The sequence below is a fragment of the Monopterus albus genome, unplaced genomic scaffold (assembly GCF_001952655.1).
Source record: "Monopterus albus unplaced genomic scaffold, M_albus_1.0 scaffold86.1, whole genome shotgun sequence".
In the NCBI taxonomy this organism is placed as follows: domain Eukaryota; kingdom Metazoa; phylum Chordata; class Actinopteri; order Synbranchiformes; family Synbranchidae; genus Monopterus; species Monopterus albus.
In genome coordinates this window covers 1402450-1423587 of record NW_018127966.1, presented here as the reverse complement: position 1 = coordinate 1423587, position 21138 = coordinate 1402450, and the positions used below count along the sequence as shown (strand labels likewise).

The 21138-nt window shown below is 39.7% G+C and overlaps 1 protein-coding gene across 1 annotated transcript; it reads left to right on the top strand.

The window, feature by feature from the left end:
* The first annotated feature begins 4908 nt into the window (after window positions 1-4908).
* On the top strand, window positions 4909-20166 carry egf (epidermal growth factor). Its single transcript, XM_020607484.1, has 22 exons — window positions 4909-5061; window positions 5307-5488; window positions 6236-6463; window positions 6647-6849; window positions 6945-7058; window positions 7369-7491; window positions 9446-9568; window positions 9963-10088; window positions 10263-10399; window positions 10744-10892; window positions 11208-11312; window positions 11705-11928; window positions 12983-13150; window positions 13315-13464; window positions 13571-13729; window positions 13825-13941; window positions 14493-14615; window positions 15003-15168; window positions 16009-16173; window positions 17738-17840; window positions 18508-18589; window positions 18698-20166. Exons 1-22 carry the CDS (start codon window positions 4909-4911, stop codon window positions 18865-18867), a joined length of 3270 nt encoding a protein of 1089 aa, XP_020463140.1. The 3' UTR covers window positions 18868-20166.
* Window positions 20167-21138: the final 972 nt, after the last annotated feature.

Sequence of the window (21138 nt, the reverse complement as noted above, 5' to 3'; positions counted from 1 at the left end):
CTATCTGAATAAACACAGTAGAAGCAAAATACAGATGTTGCCTCTGGTAAAAGTATGATCAATGTCATTTATGAATAAGGTGAACATAGAAATGTATATACAGTACTAGGCATAACACATGTGCTCACTCATGTTATGAACAAGAGCAGGTGTGTTCATCCTGAAAAATCCACGGGTCACAGTTCTCATGCTCTCTCAACAGGCATCACCATAAATCCTGATAAAACAACTGGCGGACCTGGAAAACTGTTCCTATGGATACCACCGTGCCACCAGCTGACAGAGCCTGCAGCACTAAGGCTATGTTTACATCACACGCTGAAGCAGCCCATGTACCCCAAGTACTCTTTAAAACCAGCTGTGCAAATGGTAGAAAAGAATGGACTATGTTGTTAATAACAGATCAACCATAAATGGACAAAAGACAGTCTGTGAATTGATCTGTTGTTTTGTCTGTCTGTCTCTGGGTTTTATTCTCTCTGTCTTCCTGGTCCTCTTGCCTCTGAGGCTGTGTGGCTGTAGAAACGTGTTGTGACATAAGGAATAAGAGTCTACTTAGGCAGAGTTGCTTTTGCTTCCACCTTGAGGTTAACGTCAGAGAAACTCATACTTTGACCTCTCAGCCAGAGGTCACACACCAAACCACTGTACCTTATTAAGTGAGTACATCAAACTTAAACCTGCAATCCATTTCATGCTCACTTAAGTCAAAGCAAACATTATGAAGCCCCTACTGTTACTGCTCTTTTTTAAAACCTTGTTTGTGCTGACAATAGATGTAGCAAAAATGTCTGATACAACCAAATCATGAAAACACAAATACTATATATATTATTTACTAAAACTGCACAATTAGATAAAAATGGTACCAAAGGGTGCAGCCTGACAAACCTGGTCAAAACCTTTCAGCAGCTGAGTATGGAAAACATTTAAACAAGCAAAGTAAATGTGTTGTTTTAGGGCTTCACCGCTCTCCAAACATCTGTCCAACAATATACTGCTGTATAAATGTACAGAAAAGGTATGAAATGTCAGTATAACACTGTTTCAATCAATCTCAAATGTATTGTGTTGTAACTGCTTAAAAATGACACCCAGCTGGAATTAAATATTTTCTAGAACTATTCTTACAAAACTACAGATGTGAGGTTTCATTTAATAGAGCTGCAGCAACAACACTCCTGATGTACCCTAGACATGCACTCTACATGACAATCCAAACCCGTGTGCGATTCAACACACTAGTCAAATTATAGACATTTAGATTTTCATTGTCTGCCCGGGTGAAATCGTGGGAAAAGGTCAGAGCCCTTCAGACTGCTAACATTAGTCTGTAGACAAGGCAGCTTTCTCAGCAGTGTAAATCTTCTACTTCTCTACAAAGTTACTGGTGACGTCACTAACAATAGCCTAGTCATGGAGGGTATGAATAGAGGTTTTGGTTCCTGGCATCTGTTAGTTGATTTCCTGGGTGAAAAAAGAGGGCAAACAATTTAGTGATATCTGCTTCACTCCTCCTCCGTCCTCTGTAAATTATTCATTCTGCCAATTCCCTCCTGGAGCCAGATGAACATCAACTGGAGAGAGCCTAAAACACAGGCTTCTCATTTACAAACACACTCAACACAAAACAGAGTGTCCGTTGTGTGTGTGTAGCATGTGTGAATTAAACTTGTACTGTAAAAGGATGTGATTTATGAGTGGTGTTATAGGTCTGAAATGGTGCCAAAGGTCAGTTTTGTTCCCCAATGAAAAAAAATATTGTTTTAGGGTTCTTTCTGCTCTAACAGCGTCACATGCAATGTCCATCTCCCAGTCTCGCTCTCCCAGACACAAACACTCAAATACATCCACCCACATTCAGAAGAGACATGGGTCAGGGGGTGGGGGGGTTATTATCTGAGGCCTTCCTTCAGCCCAGCCTCCTTTCTTGCATATTCCACATTCTGCTCAAGACACTGACTGCAGCTTAAAGAAGATCTTGCTCCAGTGCTGGGCTAGCATGTGCAAAATTTACCACGGGGGTGTCAGGAATTTCAGTCTTTGCTTCCAAAACAGACTGGCAGCCTGGGGGCCAAGGGGAGTGAGCAGGATCCCACACAAGAGTTTTTTTTTTAAAACTGCACTGGTAATATTGCACTCTTCATTCTTAGCCCTACATCGTTCTTGTATCTCTCTTTAACATGACATCTCAAGGGTTGTAAAGCTCCACTATTTCTCTAGGTTGAAGCTCTGGACAATAATGCCAACTGTCCATAAACAAATGTCGCTTAGTGTGGGGGAATTCTTGTGTGCAAGCAGTGATGGCAGGGATGCCTGAGAAAAAGTGAACAAGTGCAGCTCTCGAGGCAGGGACAAGGTATAGGATTATGTTGGCTGCAACAATCACAGCAGCACTGATCTTCTTTGTGGTGCAAACCTCTGGAGCCACGGCCCTCGGGACAGCATGTTGGGATGAACGTTTGTCACGAGCAGGGAGCAACAGCAGCTGTGTGGGTGAGTGTGACACCACTCCAATCCACACCAGGACAAGTAATTCTGCAAAACACCACTTTTTTCTTTGTAGATTTATAGTGCTTAATAAAGAAAGTAGTCAAAGTGACAATCAGACCACAATCAGAGACATATGGTATATTTTCTGGGTTTAGAAGAAGTATCCCATTATTCCTCTGTTATCAGAAGAACAACAGAAGGTAAAAGACAGCCAGTCTACATTATGTGTGGCAAAGTGAACTTGGCTGAGCAGACAAAACAATGCACTGTACCAAATGCACAGTAAGCTGGTTTGTGCTTGAGAGGGTGTAACTCAGTCTGAGGTTTTTTTTGTGGGAAGCCACGGAGACGTCACTTGACTTTCACAGGTGGTGATCGTTGATGTCCAAAAGGTAATCTCCCCTGTAGGCTCCCGTCGTGCCAGTAGAAATGACAACTTTTCAATACCCATGGAGAAATTTGCAACACCATTCTGTGTTCAGTGTTCAAAGGTTTTGGTCAGGTTTAGTTCCTTCTCCACTTCATATATTCCTTCTTATGAAAATGTACAATATTTTTCTTAGTCAAGCTCCTTTTACAATTAATAAAACACCAGATAGTCATGATACATATTAATCTAACAAGCCTGTAAATCCAGTACTGCCATAAAACCGTCCTGCTCAATAACTTGCAGCATTTTCTACAGTAGCCATATACATCAATATATATCAAAAGGTAAATATATTCATAACTTTTGCAAAAATAAATAAAAATAAATTAATTTACAGCTTAAATACTCAAGTTGCTGGTTGTTTTGATGGGCACCAGGACTGCAGTGACTAACTTAATGAACTGGCTAATTAATCCAGCTTGGCCTCTCAAAGCACATGTTGGGAAATGTGGGATTGTCAGTATTTACACTGTTCCCCCAGCAGCATCCAATAAACTGATTTTATTAGGTCAAGAATGATGCTGACCACCCTGTGCACTTCAATCAGTGATTCATCAGGATGCCTCCCAGCAACTCAGCACCAGTGGCCATCTTGGGGATCTCAGGCCAGACATTTCATCATGTTGTTTGTCTGGTGTTGCACATTGTTTTCCTCATTGCCCAGAGTTAAGAGCAGTATCCATAGTCTCATATGACAGTGTTATCACCACAGCAGATGAGAGCAGCTGCTACCTATAGTAATTCAGAGAGCTAACACGTACTTCATTTCGCCTCATACCCTTGTTTGTCAAAGTTTAATGGGCCCTAGAGCAAACTACTGTGTGTAATGTGGAAAGTAATCCAGTGTTTCCAACTGTGAACATAGTGAAATAGACACACATTCATTCCATTTACAAATGTAGTAATTTCCAAATTATGCTCATCACTATGATAATGCTGTGAACTAAAGCAGAAGCCTGTGACAGATGAAAACAAATCGCCTCAGCCTTTAACTTCACCACAGAGTCAAAGGATAGCCAAAGAGCTATGGGTTGCTAAGGGATGATGTTTTATCCAGAAGCAGCTGAGGCTGCCTTGAACTTCTCCCCTTTGCACCCCTGAATAGGCTTTTTATCAGATAATTTGACAATTTAATGACAACTGTAGTGTGACACAGAGAGAGAAGGAGCAGCTATTGAAATGCTGAATAGTTACCTGCCTGTCCCTGGGAACCGTTTCCTTAAGCTGAGAACAAGCCTGAGAGACATGTGTTTCACATGTATCAAAAGCTTTGGCTTATTAACCCTGGTGAATAGTATGTGGCTTTGAAATAACCTGTGATGTACAGATGGGTGACAAATTTAAAGAAAAACTAATATAAAGTGTACAACAGACTTTTTAGCAAAGTGTGTCCAGAGCAGCTTCAGGGCTGCTCTGATGGAAGGAGGAAGCATCATTCTTCCTAAACATACTCCTTCACTGTGTTCAACACACTTTTTCATCACCATTAAGCCATTCAGTAACCTAGAGCTGCAACCACTAGTCCGTTCCCTGATAGACAACTAACTGTTAACTATGCTGAAGTAAAACCAGCATTTTCTGGTTCCACCTTCTTTAATGTGAGGAAACTTTCTTTGTCAGATGACAATAAAAATATCTATGGATTTGTTGGTTGGACAAAACATTTGAAGACACTACCTTTGACTCTGCAAAGTCAAAATGGGTATTTCTTCCCCAATTTTGACATTATGTGAATAAAATAAAATAAAGATGTAAGAAATTATAATAATAATAATCAGCAGATTAATCAGTGACCTCTACATTTTTTTAATTTCATCTCATTTATTCAGGATTTTAAATAAACCTTTTATTTGTCCCCCATCTGTCTGTTCCAGGGCTTTTGATAAATGAACCTAAAAGGATTAATGACAAATATGTGTGTTGGTTTATATTGCTAAGCTTCACAGCCCTTCCTGATATTTGGCCATGGGAGAGCCATTCATCGCATGGACCTTGATGGGAAGAGCCAAAGAAGGCTGGTGGCTGGTGTGGGAAGCTCTATCCTGCTTGACTTTCATTTCAGAGAAGAGAGAATTTACTGGGCTGACAAACACACTGGGGTCATCTACAAAGCGTCTGTGAGAGGAGCACACAGACAGGTGATTATGTAACCACCCAGAAGTTGTAGAGAACTTCGCTGGTGTAAAAGGATTCCAGTGCCTCGTAGGAAACAAATGTATGAGTCATCGAAAGCATCAGTGCAACAGTTAAATAGTAGTATCAGCAAATCTGTAAGATTCCTAAAACAATATGACCAAAATGGCATTTAAAGTTTGTCTTTCTATCTAACAATAATGCATTGGACTAGGGTTTGATTAACATCATTTTAATGTTTGTTTTCCAGAAACTGTACTCATCTGACAAACATATCTCAGGCCTTGCAGTAGACTGGATTGGGAACAGCGTCTATTGGACAAGTGAAGAAACGGGACAAATCAAGAAAATTGATCTAAATGGAAAAAATGAAAGGACTCTTTTAAGACACCTGACCCAACCAGGTTGTATAGCTGTTGATCCTACTAACAGGTAATCCATCCCATATTACACTTTCATGTTTGCCCGATGCTGCTTTTTCCATGTCAGTGACATGACTGTTCTTCTTACCGTCATATCTGCTGCTGTTGCTCATTTGCACTGCTGTCCATGTACATTTCATAAGCTATTCTGCATCCCATCACCAACACTCCTGGTGAGGAGGTAAAATAATGACATTTATTAAATGAAAAGATGAGCTAGAGCAAAGGAAATAATTCCCACATGGATCCTCGCACAGCTCACATTCATGGCATTATGTTTATATGCTGCTGCTACTGTATAAATGTTTCAACTCTCTCCATCATGCATGGCTGACACTGAGGTGCAACATAACCCTCACATACCACTAGTTTCTCTTGTCAAAGAAAGGTAGTTGCTTTTAACCAGACCACATATTCTCTGCATTTGTTGCATTTCCATCCAGCAGACTGATGAGTGGCTGTGTCTATGCAAATAATGGCAACAATGGATTTATATGAATATTTTACCATATTTCTTCATGATAATAACATGCAATGGCTTTAAATTACTATTTTTTTCTATTCAAATGTGTAGGGCTTCTTAAAGTTTTTTTTTTTTATTTTTATCCTAAAATATGACAGAGAGCAAAAAGAGTATGGGACTCACATGAGGTGGGAGGGAATGTTAATGCTCATATGAGAAAATGTCAAAACAAAGACATTAATAGGATCATTTAACTTAAATGGCACTTTGTAACTGTAATTAAATATTTTGCAGGTTCCTTTTTTGGCTGTCTGGTGCTATGAATCCTAATATCCAACGCTCTGATGTGACTGGACAGATGAAAACTACACTTATTAAGGTAGCAGAACAACTGAAAGCACTGACAATTGACCGGGAGAACAAAAGACTGTTCTGGGCTCAGTTTGGCCTACAAGGAGATAGTGCCATTGCCTCCTGTGATTACAACGGGAATGTCCTGCACACCATAGGTCAGCCACTTAGGTGAGCATGTTGCTGTATTAAGATTAGTTGGTTTTTTACTTAGTAGTGAATCTCCTACAAGCCAGCAAGGTATAAAACACTGATGTAACAACATTTCTATATTATTGCCCTGTTTTTTTTTTTATGTCATTAAGATTATTTCTGTGAATGGCACATTGTTTTTTGTCTTTTTTTGTTCCCCAGGTCTCAGTCACTGGCAATAACAGTCTTTCGGGAGCAGGTATACTACACTGATGCTGTATCTCAGGTTATAAAACAAGTAAGCAAGTACACCGGTGGAGAGCCACTAGACGTCAACAGAAAACAAATGGCAAAACCCCCAGCTGCTCTCAAAGTGGTACACCCCCTCAACCAGCCGGTGACAGAGTCCCCATCACCCTTTCCAGGTTACAGCTAAAATTTCTCAATGAATTGTTACTTTATTTTTTATTCAGTAAAATGCCTTAACAGTATATTTATGTTTGCTAATCTTTTCAAACAGGTTGTGACGAACAGAGTGGAAACTGTGAGAACGTGTGCTCCAGTCGAGCTGAACAAGGGATGTGTCAGTGCAGTGAAGGCTTTGCTCTCAGTAAGCAAGGCACTTATTGTGACGGTTCGTATTTTTGCCATGAAATCAAATAAGAATTAGAAGTGTAGAAATGCAAGAATTATTTTTAGTTCATTTACTTTAGAACTTGTAGAAAAAGACTTACTTATACCTTTTTTATTAAAAAAAAAAAAAAGCACTGCAGCATCGTCTGCTCATTATCAAAGTTGGTATGTCTCACAGAGCTGCCAAGCACAGGCTCCTGCTGCGGCCCCACATTTAAGAACATAAATAAGATATGGCAAAGCACTTTAATAAAAGCATCTATTAAGAGATTATCAAGTTATATCACTAGATGTGTCTGTGTGTGCTGTAGATGTGAATGAATGTGCCCACTGGAACCACGGCTGCTCTCTTGGTTGTGAAAATATCCCAGGCTCCTATTTTTGTACCTGCCCTAAAGGATACGCCCTCCTTCAGGACAGGAAGACTTGTCGAGGTACAGAACAAATATATTAATGACTTAATAATTTAATTATATAACTAATTAGTATTATATTCTAATTCCTTAAAAGGTTTACATTTCATAATGGTTTTGTGAGCAATTCATGGCCAGCAGAGACTAAACTGTAATAAACTAAAGACTTCAAGATGATCATTTATAGTTTTTAAAGATTGCAAATACACTTCTGGATGATGTTGACACCATAACTGACACCAAATAACTGACTCACTGTACATTTTACTAATTTCTGTGTCTCAAACATTTAAGTCTTAGCTGTGGAGAATTCTTGTTCAGTGAAATAAGAAAAAAACATTTAGGCTTTATTCAAGAAGTGGCAGCATTTGTACTTTGTTGTGCTCCGTATAATGAATGTAGCTCTGATTTTGGATCAGATCCTCTTTTTTGTGCAGCTATGAGTTGTGGCACTTGTCCCACAAACAACACTTTGACCCCAGAGGGCTACAAAGAGGCTGGGTCACATACGACCAGACAGACGAGACATATATGAGCTGCCAATTGTGTGTTAGGTTAGTTGGGTGAAAACACTGGCACTTTGTCCCATTCCTAAAGATCTACCAGTGGTGAGGATGAGCAGCTGTAAGGTAGATGCAAACAAGAATGTCACATTAAAGTTAATGCAAGTATTTTTACAGGATATCTGTCTTTTGAGGAATAGAACAATGAGTTTGATGGCCTCTTTTAAAAATTAGACTGTGGCTGTGCTGATTAGTTCTAAATATTGGCACTAGAAGCTATGCTAAAACATGTTGTTTTAAAACTTTTTATAAATGTGATAATCCAGCTAACCTTTTTAGTTTTTCTACCCAAGTCGTTCCACTCTGCCAGGTCTGTTTTCTGCCAGTGTAACCACAGATACCTCAGGCAAGCCTTTATTCTGGCACCAACATCTGCACTGCATAAACTGCTAGGAACATTCTTATGTTAAGGACATTATGGTAATTTAATTAATAGTTACATTACCAGTGGACACACTTTCCCATTTATTTCAGTGGGAAAGTGTGCCATTAAAACTACCATCTGCACTGTGATTAACTTCACAACACATTAAGACACATTTTCATCTCACAGCTATGAGGCCAAGAGACCAGGAAAGGTTCACAGACACAATGAGATTAGATGATGAGGTGACATTTGTAATAGGGAACATATCTGCTCAGCAGCTTTGTCTGTCTAAGCTGTTTAGCAGACGACCTTTGTCAAGGTCCAGAAAAAACAAATGTAACCCAGTGACAGGCCAGACAATGGAGGCAGCAACGGAGATTAGCTGGAGGAGGATATAACCGCACTGCTCATATCTTTTTCTGGTTCAATAAAAACAAATTGGAGAAAATGGGAAAAACATGACTAAGCATTAACCTGGGTATTAAATAAATAAAATATACCACAAAAGAGCAAAAAACTAGGGTGCCAGAGATATTTTTTTTCAAGTAGCAAGAAGTTACCAGTAAAGCCCTGTAACTATTTCATATTAGATTCATACTGTATGTGTGCACAGTACCCTGCCTGTGCATACTTGGCCTATGTTCATAGGTGCAGGAGATATCATTTACCGTAAGCTAACATTACATCAAGCTGAGCGTGTGTGCTTCGACTGCATTCTCATCACACTTTCATCTATTCTGATAGGATTAGGGCTGACTTCATAAACAGATTCTACCAGGACAGGCCCTCCAGTAAGAAGCTTGTTGTCCATCTGGTTCTGTTAGAATCTACTACCTGCAGGGAAAATTCTTGAACACATAACATTACTATGATCTTGTTAATAGAGCTCTTAATACTAGTTTAATATTGTTTTCTTCAACTTTTATGATTTTGTATTATAGTGCCTTTAATCTTTCATGTGTTTCTATGAGTTTAACTCAGTTTGCTTGAATCCACCATGTTTTTAGCATTTGTTACACTTTCAAGATCTTCTTTCTGCAATCAGAGATCATATCATGCGGAGTCAATATGGCCAAATGTGGCCATGGATGCTTGGGGACAGATGAAGGCGTTATCTGTGTGTGTCCTGAAGGATCTGTGCTACAGGAGGATGGACAAGGTTGCACCGGTATGTGCTATATAACAGAGATTATTGGGCCTTTATTCTGAAACTAACACTTACTTGGTATTTAGAATGTTATGCAATTATACAGTAACAAAAGCAAAGTCTTTTTATTTTTTAAGTGGAAGTGAAAAGTTGCTATTTATCATTGTTGTTCATTTTGACAAACTGAGCAGGACGATCCCAAAGTGGTCAAACTGAGGTCAGATGGGTCAAACACCTGACAGCACAGCGGTGTAGTATGTTAGCAGCTTGTACTAGTGAGCGTACAATGACCATTATGATCATTAAAAATTATTACATCAATGTAATCTAAAGGATGGTCCCCTGTAAGAAAATGGAGCCTGTTAGCAAAGAACTGAAGCTTGTGAAGGTGCAACTCTGTCTTTGGCTGTTACAGGCTGCTCGACTGCAGACAGAGGAGGCTGCAGTCAGCTCTGTACCCCTGTCAGCCCTAGGAGGTGGCAGTGTGGTTGTCTGTCTGGCTACCAGCTCCACCAAGATGGCAAGCGCTGCATTGCTACTGGTGAGTCATACTAAGATTAGCCCTCACAGATAAACAGACTTCCTACGAGTCTCAATCGCATCCATTTTCTGTTTCTACAAAAAGAAATGTAAAAATTGCAGGGTAAAATGAAAATCAAGGTGGGGAGCGTCTTCATGATCTAATGTACTGCAGTAAAGGTCTCTTGTTTTTCAGGACCACCACCCTACCTGCTAGTGGCCAATCTAGTAGATGTAAGAAAAATCTATCCTGATGGCACTGGAGACCAAACCTTGTTGGAGGACCCGAGGGCAGCAATCATAGCTTTGGACTATGACCCAGTTGAGCAAAACGTAAGATGAAAACTCCTCTCATTTTATTACTGCTTTGATTTTTTGCAGTTGCAGTAGAATGTGACTATTTGCTGATGTACCACACTAACCTAACATCTCAAGACTACTACAGAATATCAGAACTTATGGTTTGGTGCAGACATCCAGCAACACCTAGTGGACAGAAACTGCCATTTGTTGGCCTGTAGGTTCCCCAGTGTTTATAGCAAAAGAAACAAATACAATTCTTCATTTTATTTTGCTAATAGTTGAGCAGTTATCTCTATGTTTTACTTCCCATCTATTTTCTGTGATAAGATTCTTTATTATTTCTGTGTATAAATATTTACGTATGCATTTTGAAGGTCTACTTTACTAGTATAAGCCAGGGAACAATTGAGCGAGTTGATCTGAACGGTGGGTCCAGAGAAACGCTGATCTCTGAGGATCTGAACTCTCCAGAGGGACTGGCAGTTGACTGGGTCCACCGCAGGATGTACTGGACTGACAAAAGGTGTGTAGTGTGTGCATAAGTAAATGCTAGTGACTGTTCATGAATAAATTGTTTAATGTAATGGTTGAGTTGTGCATTTTCTGTGGGACATTTGCTTTTTCTGTGTTGGACCACACTCGGCTGATATGACTTTTAATGCTTGGGTCATATTAGATCGTTTTTTCAGCGGGACACTGGCAACTAGGGTGTTAAGTGAATTTTGGTGAAAAGACTTGTAGGATCTATAGATACCTGTTATTACACTGCTAAACATTAACAGAACAGAAAGATCTGACATGACTTTGTATCACACTTCTGTACACTTTTGTCCTCCAGCCAGTCAACTGTTGACTGCAGTACACTGATTGGACAAAACAGAGAAACTATTGTAAGCGAAGGGCTGGAAAAACCAAGAGGAATCGCAGTTCATCCTCTGGCAAAGTGAGTATGCCGGTAACCACACGGGACACACCAAAACTTTTTTCATCACCAGGAGAAGCTCTGCCTTGTAGTTTTATACTGAAAAGACCAAGGGTATTTTTATATAATTATCTTACCTTTAACCTTTTTTTTTGTACCTACTGTGAGGCAATATCATCACCAACAGGCTGTTTTAATTGTTGCATCACAAATTCAAATACAATTTTCACTATACATTTCAAATTCTGCACATAACATGTCACACCTTGGGAAAACTTGCTTTACTATATTTTTAAACAACTAAATTTCAAATGAATGCTACGCCGTGAAGATGGACACACTAGAAGCATTAAAATGTTTACATTTTTAAAGAAAAATATCTATTTAATGTACTTTTTTGGTTTTGTTTTGAGGAAGGTGTTCTGGACTGACATAGGTGCTCGGCCTGTGGTGGAAAGTGCATCTTTGGAGGGGAAAGATCGTGCCGTCGTTGTTGGCACTAACCTTGTGTCGCCCAGTGGCCTGACCATCGATTTCACGGTGGATCGTCTGTTCTGGTGTGACCAGAGGAAGGGCCTGGTGGAGTCTGCCGCTTTGGATGGCTCAGACCGACGGATCCTGTTAGAGAACCAAGTAGGTGAGGCTTGTGTGAAGCATACTGTAAACATGTAGAGAAGCATTGTACTGGGAAAAAATAATATAACTGAGCCTTAGAAACAATCACATAAGATAATAAAGCACAACTAAAGGCTGACAATGTAGAGTTGGAATCTACAGTGTGTGCCACTTAAGTTGATGTAGTCCACCCATATCTGATGGGTGTTCACCTAAATCTGACAAAGACTATATCCCAGTTCCTGCATTTGATCACCGCTCGCTCCTCAAATCAAGTTGGAAGTCGTTCCAGTGCATCATCTTGAAGAATATCCCAAAGTTCGTATTCTTGCTCTGAGGAGCAAGGATCAAGGAGTGAGGAGGCTGACTGGAGGAGACATGAGCAAGGACATAAACCATCCTTTGCAGAAGTCTTTTATGGACTGACAAGCCTCTATATCAGATATCAGTTGGTGATTGGAAGCTTCGGATAAAGGATCGGAGGACAAGCTATCTCATTTCTCGTTTCCTTGATTGCTCCCTTCTCACATTTTTTTCTTGCATCTTACACTTTACTAACAGAAGGAGAAGATACAAGTGAGGGAAATATGGAGGCAATTAAGGGAATTGGGATGGACCCCGAGTATACCTTAAAGTCTGACAATGTAGAGTTAAGCCTAACAAATTAAGACTCAGATGTTTTGAGTAACCATCATAGAACAGGAAGAAAATGCCACACGTGTGCTGTGGATTTAAATTAAAACTGTGTGTCTTTTTCACAAATGTATCTGTGGCTGTGGGAGTCTGCAGAGAAACATAATACCTTGTTTGGAAAGCTGTCAAAATGCTCATCACATAGATCTTCCAATAATCCATATTATAATTTCAATGATGCCCAAGTAGACACATTTGTATCAGTGTTCTCCAGTTTATTTCTTCATTCAGTGAAGCCCCCACTTAACTGTTTTGAAATTGCTCTTCTTGTTAGTTCTTGACTTCACTGTATTCACTGAGTTAACAACTGAACAAACGGAAAATAACTCACCTGGCATCACCTAGTTCACTGAGGTCTTCTACTGCTTCTCTGATTGGTCCAGGTCGACCTTTTGACCTTGCAGTATTTGAAGACTGGCTCTGGATCTCTGATCAGGAGCACCAACAGCTGAGGAGCGTGCACAAGCAGACGGGGAAGAAACAGCAACACATCCATGGTAACATGGTCCAACCAGCATCCATTGTGGTGGTTCATCCCCTTTCTAAACCAGGTACAAAGACATAACAATGATGAATTTGTACAGAATTTAAACACCGAGGTTTAAAGACACAACATGTAGCAACGCCAGCACAAGCAATATCAAAAGGCAGGGGCTGTATACAGTAACCTGCTGCCCCTTTTGACTTTTCCTTTCTACTGCATCCGTATCTTCAGGAGCAGACATTTGCCTTTACCTGAACGGAGGCTGTGCCCAGATGTGTGAGAGCAAACTTGGGCTGGCTCACTGCTCCTGTCTGTCACACTACACCCTATCAGCTGATGGAAAAGGCTGTTTGCCTGTTGACGCTTCAAATGGAACAGCAGGTGATTTATCTTATCCTGTCCTACTGCAGGTGTAGACACCTCTGAATATGACGTGAAGCAAAACGCTATTGAGCACTAATGTTAACTTTATGTATTAATTGCACAGAATCTGGAGACACTGATTTAACAACTTTGAAAAATAAAACATTTAAAAATGAGAGCACACTAATAACAACGCCTGGGCTGTCGACTGATAAAGGGGAAGCTGATTTACACTCTGTTGTGAGCAGTGAGCCAATTCTCTTCACAGACAAAATGATTTCAGGTAAAAGTGCACCTTTAAATGAGTTGTTGTTCTTAACCATTCAGCAGCTTACTCTAACTAAATGTTTTGTTTCCATATGCCCCCTTCCCTGTCAGACCAGAATGAGTGTTACTCACTCCGCTGTGGTGCCAATGCCCAGTGCCTGCTCAAAGCTGGCAACCCAACCTGTTTTTGCCTAGAAGGATTTACAGGTGATGGGCAACTGTGTGTGGGTAAGTATTTCTACTTCTGCATTGTGACTGTGTCTCAGAGGGATGAAGTTACATAACCTGAGGAAGGTTTATGACATAGCGTTAAACATAGAAGCTTATCTCACTTTCTGTAGCAGGATTTTAGACCCTAGGCTTATATCTTAGTATAACAGAGACTGAGTACTGGACATGGAGCAGAACCAGGTTTTTGATGTAAAAACAATATCAAGACACAAAATAAACATTAATGAAGGAGCTAAATTTTGAAATGTACCTCTTCCAATAATTCCTATTATAATTTGATTTACAGGCCACTTTGCGTGTTAGTGGGTTTGTATCCTAAGCAGTAGTCAACAGTTAATGTGTCAGCCAGTCGAGCAGATGGATAGAACAGTATTTTCCCCAGTTGTACCAGAGAAGTTCCAGTCTGCTTATAAGAAGCTGTCTGACAGTAATGCTACTTTCAGTCACCTTGATGAGATGGTACCAAAAAGATGAGGCTGTGCATAAAATTGCATACTTGTATACGATAGATTTACCAGTTGATTCTCCTTTGTCATGTTTTTTTTAAGATATGGATGAGTGTAAACAGGGAACACACAATTGTAACAAAAATGCAGAATGCCAAAATACTTTGGGGAGTTTCCTCTGCAAGTGTCGGGCTGGATACAGCAGCAATGGCCAGACATGTCGAGGTGAGTGTTGTAAATATTTACTGCAACTATAATTTTGAGTATCATGTTTTTTTGTCTAGTTAGATTATTACAATGTCAGACATTAAAACCAGAGTAATTGTATTTGTACTTGCCACTGATTATCACACATGCTATGCAAGGTTGTGAGATCTTAGGATGAAAATCAATAAGTGGAGGCTTTAATCAAATCTGATTCAATATCCTGCTCCACAGCAACACATCCCCAGTTCTAATATATAAGCCCTTATTACAGATTGAATACAGTTGTTTATACGAGTCAGAAATAGTAGTATTTCAAACAGCAGACTATTATGCAATTAGAGACACAACAGTGCCATGCTGTATATTTGTCTAATTTAACCACATTATATCCCAAATCCTCTCAAGAACTGGAGACCACATCTCCATGGGTGACGACCGGTAGCCCTGCTGATGTCTCTACCCAGCACCACAACAGTAACTCAGCAGAGAGCTGTCCCTCCACCCACGAGTCCTACTGTCTGTACCAGGGCATCTGCTTCTACTTTCCAGAAATGGAGTCTTATGCTTGCAAGTAAAAAAAAAAAAAAACCTCTTGTTTAACCCTTCAGTGTGACCCCTGACCTCCAAGTTTAATGGTCTACTGATAGCCTGTGCTCAGAGGTGGTGTTGGCATTTCCCTGTCTGGTCCTATTATAAGCTGCTATCCAGTTAACAGTGTTCATACAGAGTAGGCTACCTCAAACTGTGATCAGCAGCATATTTAAGCCATCTCTGGGAAGTATTCCCCTTTAGATTTCATTGCTTGTCCCATTACATTTCAGTTTGGAATGAAACCCAACCAACTTTAGCTCTGTCTCTGATGTTAAAAGAGGTGACAAGCAGTAGGTGTCACTATTGTTCCATGGTTAGAGCTGCACCATCATAACAAAGTGGCTATGCTAGAGGGGATTCATAGTTTGTTTTTTATGCACACAAAATAATAAAATTATCTACATCTCTAACGGGAGGCCCTAGAATCCCCCCTTGCACTGTTTAATACCACTGCTCACGATAATATTCTTTTCATAAATATGTACTTTGCAGTTAATTTTTTGGTTACATAAATCTATAGCCTTCAACAAGTGCATTCATTCAGACCGTCATAATATACTTAAATGTATTATTTTAAATGTATGAGTTTAATTAATTTTGCATTGTGTTATATAATGCTGCATGTGCACATGACCTACTAAGTTAAACAAGTATTGCTCAACTAAAGATGTTGATCATTAAGTACATAATTGGGCAGCTTGCTTTTCCCATGTACACCTGCAAAATGAAAAAGAAAGGCAGACATGGCAGGCACCCTAAACACAAAATCTGTGTTTAAGAAAAATTAAATACAGCATAAAACTGTCTGTACCTCTTGCAGTTGTGTATCAGGCTACATTGGGGAACGTTGTCAGTTCAGCGACCTGGAGTGGTGGGAGCTTCAGCAGGCCGAGGAGGAGAAGCGGAGGAATGTGGTCATTGCTGCCTGCATGGTGGTCCTCATCTCCCTGCTCTCCCTCGCTGCTTGTGTCACCTACTGTTACGGGTAAGAGTGGAGACGGAGAAGAAATTATATAAGAAAATGAAAATAAAAAATTAACAAAAACGGGGGCAGAGATAAGAAGGGAAGGGAAAAAAGACTGAAAAATTAGGAAATGTAATAAAACTAGAATGTGATGTTCTATTTTCAGTAAGACATGCAAAGAATGTGCAAATTAAAAATTGAAATCTTACCAATAAAACAAAACAAAACATTCAAATATTACCAAAAAAATGCTTGTTCAAAACCAAATGTCATATGTAGTCAATTCCTTAATTGGTTATCCCTAAGAACAGTGTAATGCAAAAGTGCATATACTGAGAGGCCAAAGCCCTTAAGAGCTCTCTTTACAGTACGAGTTTTATTTAAATGGTCAGAGTCCCATAATGATCTTCAAAGGTTTCCACCATTATGACAAAATATGTATTCTGGAACACTCTGTTCCTGCAATGAATGAGCTGACAGTGTTTACAGATGTCTATCAAAGTCAGGGTGGCATGAGCCATGTAATGTAGGTGTGTCAGTTTGACAGCAGGGGGTCGAGGAGCAGATCACATGTGGAACGAATGGCAGCATGCAAGCCTGGCTAGCTGAGCGAGGAGCTTACGTAAATACATACCGTGACCCCCCCTCCTCCCTTTTGTTTCCACCTGAGTTGTCTCTGAGTAGCTGATTTGTTTTACGGATGTTTCGCTGGCTTACGGACAAGCCTGTTGGCATCCTCCACTCTTTTGACTCACAAAGTGCGCCCCTCCCCTCAGCCCACTACATCCTAACCTTGGCTGTTGTGGTTTCCCTGTGGAAGTGGCACGCTTTCAATTACATGCTTGATTTAGCTTGTTCTACAGCAATTACACATAAAAATAGGTCATTTCTCAGATACAAAATGGAGCCGGTGAGGTATGACCCCAGTGGAAATGCTACATGGTCGCCAATAGCTCTGCCTAAAATTGCCTTCTGTACTTGAGTGCAAGTGCACTTGTGCAGTTTTAGAGTTTGGTGGTTGCTGTTCCTATGCAACACACACACAAAGTATTATAGAGTACAGAGTGCTTTTTGGGGGTGGGGGGTGGGGTCAAATCAAAACACACAAACCTGTTGCATGCTGTCTTTTTAAGCTCAAGCATATAAACAAATATATTAAAAGCACAGAGTAAACCACTGCCCACTACTCTCCCTCCCTCTTCTGGTTGTTGGACCCTCATTCTAGATGTTTTGGACCTGGATCTTTTTTCTTGTGCCCCCCACAAATTTGCTAATCCAGATTTATCCTCTGTGATAACCAAGTAGGTAAGAGATCAGACATGCTAATGCTAATGAACCAAAACATTCATTGCATCTGAAATTGTCAGAACATTCTAATTCTATTTGGTCATATAGGCTACTATGTAGGTGGGATTGTACTGATAAAATACAATGAACAAGTCATATAAAGCACTTTTTTTCCTCCTCTAACACCAATGTATGAATATTTATATGTTCATTTATATGCTGAGAGAGAGTGAGGACCCCTGGGATTTCCAAATAATTATTATATGTGACTTGTGTGGCTTTACATTCATCTTTACAGAACTAGAAGACTCTTCCACAAACAGCCCTCGGTGGATAATGTGAGTGAGAGCAGCCTGACAGATGAGAACATGTCAGAGACCACTACTACCAGTGTGCCTCAGGTAAGACCACCATCACCACCGAGCTCTGTCAAATACACCTTTAAGTAAAGGAAGGCATCCAGTGAATTAGAGATTCATTTGACTTAAAGTACAATCATAGCTTTGCTTTGAATACCTGTGGCCTTTGCATAACATACTAGTTAACCGTAGGAAGTTCCAAATTAGTTACATCCAATTAAAAGCAGAATTTTTAAAGAGCAAAGTGTTATGCAGACTCAAACCCAGTTTGGTTGTTTGAAGACACCATGATAACATTTGACAGCAAACAAAAAATATTAAAATGTTTATAAAACTAGGTGCAACTAATGATTATTTCCATTAGCAATTAATCTGCTGATAATTTTCCTACTATGATTGATCCATCATTTAGATTATAAAACATCAAATAGTCACGAGCGCCCACCACATCGCTGAGCCAAACTAAAACTCCAAACACCTCAAAAATATTTAGTTTACATTAAGACAAAGAAGCACATGAGAACTTGGAATTAATCAGTATATGGCATCGTTTGTCTTGACTTAAAAATTGACTGAAATGGTGAAATGATTCTCAAAAGAGCTGCCAATAATTATTTATGTCAGTCAACTTAACTGAATAATCAACTAATTGTTTCAGCTCTAATTTAAAAAAACTCTCTACTTGATGGACTACTGTATGAATTTGCAGTTCTACATGCTTGTAGAAAGAAAAGACATCCCTGCCGTGGACTTTCTCCAGGGAGTCTGTCCATCCTGCTCTTCAGAAACAGGTACCTGAAGCTGACATTGATCTTATTCATTGTATCTACTTACAGCTATAATAAATATTCAACTACACTGTGAGAAAGTTTTTTTGTTTTGTTTTTATGCGTCTGAAGAGTCAGCGACTTTATCTGAAAGCAACAGAGGGTATGAGTGTTCCCTGGTGTCTGATATTGCCAAGGAGATCATCGACCCCACTGTCCATCACTCACTTCCATCACTGTCAAGCTCTTTCAGACCAACATCGCTCTCCCAGGCTCCCAGCCCAGAGGCCCCTGCTTCCTAGCACAGTGGAGAGACAGCTGTGTAATATCTAGCTGATGTATGAACTGCAAATGAACAGTTTCATTCCAACATGAAATCCAACTCCAAAAGAAGAACTGCAACTGAAACTTTTGCAAAACACAAGAAGTAATTTGTGGCATTTTTATGGAAACATAAATCATATTTAATGGTGTTGTAAATACAATAGATTGACACAAGCTTTTCACCAGGCCAGCACATGTAAGCTCTTGTTAACACTTGGTAGCAAAAATGGAAACTACAGCTACAGTTTAAAGTGCAAAGCAAACACCACAGCAACAAAGGCTCTCTCCCTGAAAGAGAAGAAGATTGTAGCTTACCAATAGAAGTGCACCTCCTCAGGTGTTCTCAGTATAAACTGAAAGAGTTGTGTCTCAGTTTTTATGTTAAAAATTAGTAAGTTCAGTAATAAAATATATTTTGTATCCTAAACCATTGTCCAAAATATGAGGTAAAAATCTTCCTTATACTAATTAACCCGACACTGTCGGTGACAACAAAATGTACTCTTATATACACAAAGAAGCTGAAAGATCAGTTTAAATTTAGCTAAAGCTGTCAACTAGATACCAGGACTGTAAGTCATGTGTCTGTGTTTTGAATGTTTTAAGAACAGGAATTTACTTCACTCACGATGAGGCTGACTACTAAAAACATTAAGACTGTGCAGGAGGTTTCAGAATGTTTTTATGCATTTCACCTGCCACTGAATATGTGAGCTTGACCAACCTTCCTACAAGGATCAACTGAATGACAAAGGTTTTCCCTTCAGGTATGGTTTGGCAGACTGTGGTAACCCAGTTTTTAAGATTTGATTAGAAACAATAGGTTCCAGTTTGGTGTCAGGATCACTAAAAGGGTTTGTTGCAACATATTGCCAATCAATTCAAACTGATGAAATGACATGTAAACAGTACAAACACAAAAAGCACAACACAGTAGCACAACCGTGATAATTTAGCCAAACATAACAGCTACCACATTAGTCAACTACCCTGAGAACTGTGATACTGTGAGCAAAGTGTTCACTATATTTATTTTTTACACAAAATCTATGCATATCATTGCCAGAGTTCTACTATGTGCTTTTAGAAATAGAAGGGTAAAATGAACTGGGTCAGAAAAGGGAAGGTATCTTGCTACTGACTTCTGTCTAGTGTCTTTGCAGTATGAGTTTTTAGAAGTACTAAACAGCAAAACAGGTAATATTTATTAGTAGAGCACAAGCAACACCCTGCGCTCTCATTTGTGCTGTTACAACTCTGTTTCTGTATTATTTTCAGCACCTATATCTGGAACTAGAAAATTGCGAGATGTTTTTATTTCTACTAATAAAACAATGTTCACAAAAATGGCCTATTATTCAAACTAAACTTTAGTCATTTTCTTTATAATCCACTTTTCTTTGCAATATACACTTTTCTAATGGCATTACTTTTTTTTTTTGGAAAGATTATTTTTGCAATCCACAGCCGGTCTCTGTCACGTTACACGCCATCACACTCTTCTTAAAAGCTCTTGCACGTGCTCCACTGATGCTACTTTTCTATCCTCCACCAAAATCTAACTCTGTAGTGATGTTGGTGCCAGCGCTGCCACCCTCAACCGCCACTACTCCATCATTTCTATTTCTATCTCTGTCTGCAACTCCGTCTCAAGGTTCACTGGGAATTGTTAATAGAAGGACCCGCAGCCTCTTTGTTTCGAGGCAGTGGCAGAAAACAAAGCACTTTAACTGAAACCCCATCAGGGGCCACATCGATATTGATTTTCTTGGCAAGACACACTTATCTATATATTGGCCTCCATTAGGAGTAACAGAATAGGGCACCACTCTCAACAGCAGCAGATCAGCCTTCCAATAAAGATGAAATTGGGCCGAGTGTCAATTTATCTTGTATTGCTCCTCAACTGGGGCAACAGGGGGCAATAGAGTCACTGACACCGTAAGCAACAAAAGTCTCTAGGGGCCTTTTGTAAATCATTTTTGGAGGGGGCGTTGTTTTAAATGTCATTTTTAAATACATGTTGATCTTATGGTGCTTTCTTGTCTGCAGCTTGAATGTGCTTGAATTACCTCGCAGCCTTTTAGAGTAGCATCCCATAGGTTTGTCCTTCAAATCAACGCATGCTAAAAAACGCTCAGGCAGCGCGGGTGGGGCTCTGTTCTCTTGTTTATCATAGTTATAGTTCTGCAAAGAACTGGCAGTAGAAAAGCTGACTACATGAACAACAACACTAGTCAAAAGGTTGT

Excerpts from the sequence above, each read along its gene's own strand:
- egf (XM_020607484.1), top strand. The coding sequence starts at position 4,909 with ATGGACCTTGATGGGAAGAGCCAAAGAAGGCTGGTGGCTGGTGTGGGA. Across the intron at positions 14,616-15,002 it reads CAATGGCCAGACATGTCGAG|AACTGGAGACCACATCTCCA; the intron begins GTGAGTGTTGTA and ends AATCCTCTCAAG. Across the intron at positions 15,169-16,008 it reads ATGGAGTCTTATGCTTGCAA|TTGTGTATCAGGCTACATTG; the intron begins GTAAAAAAAAAA and ends TACCTCTTGCAG.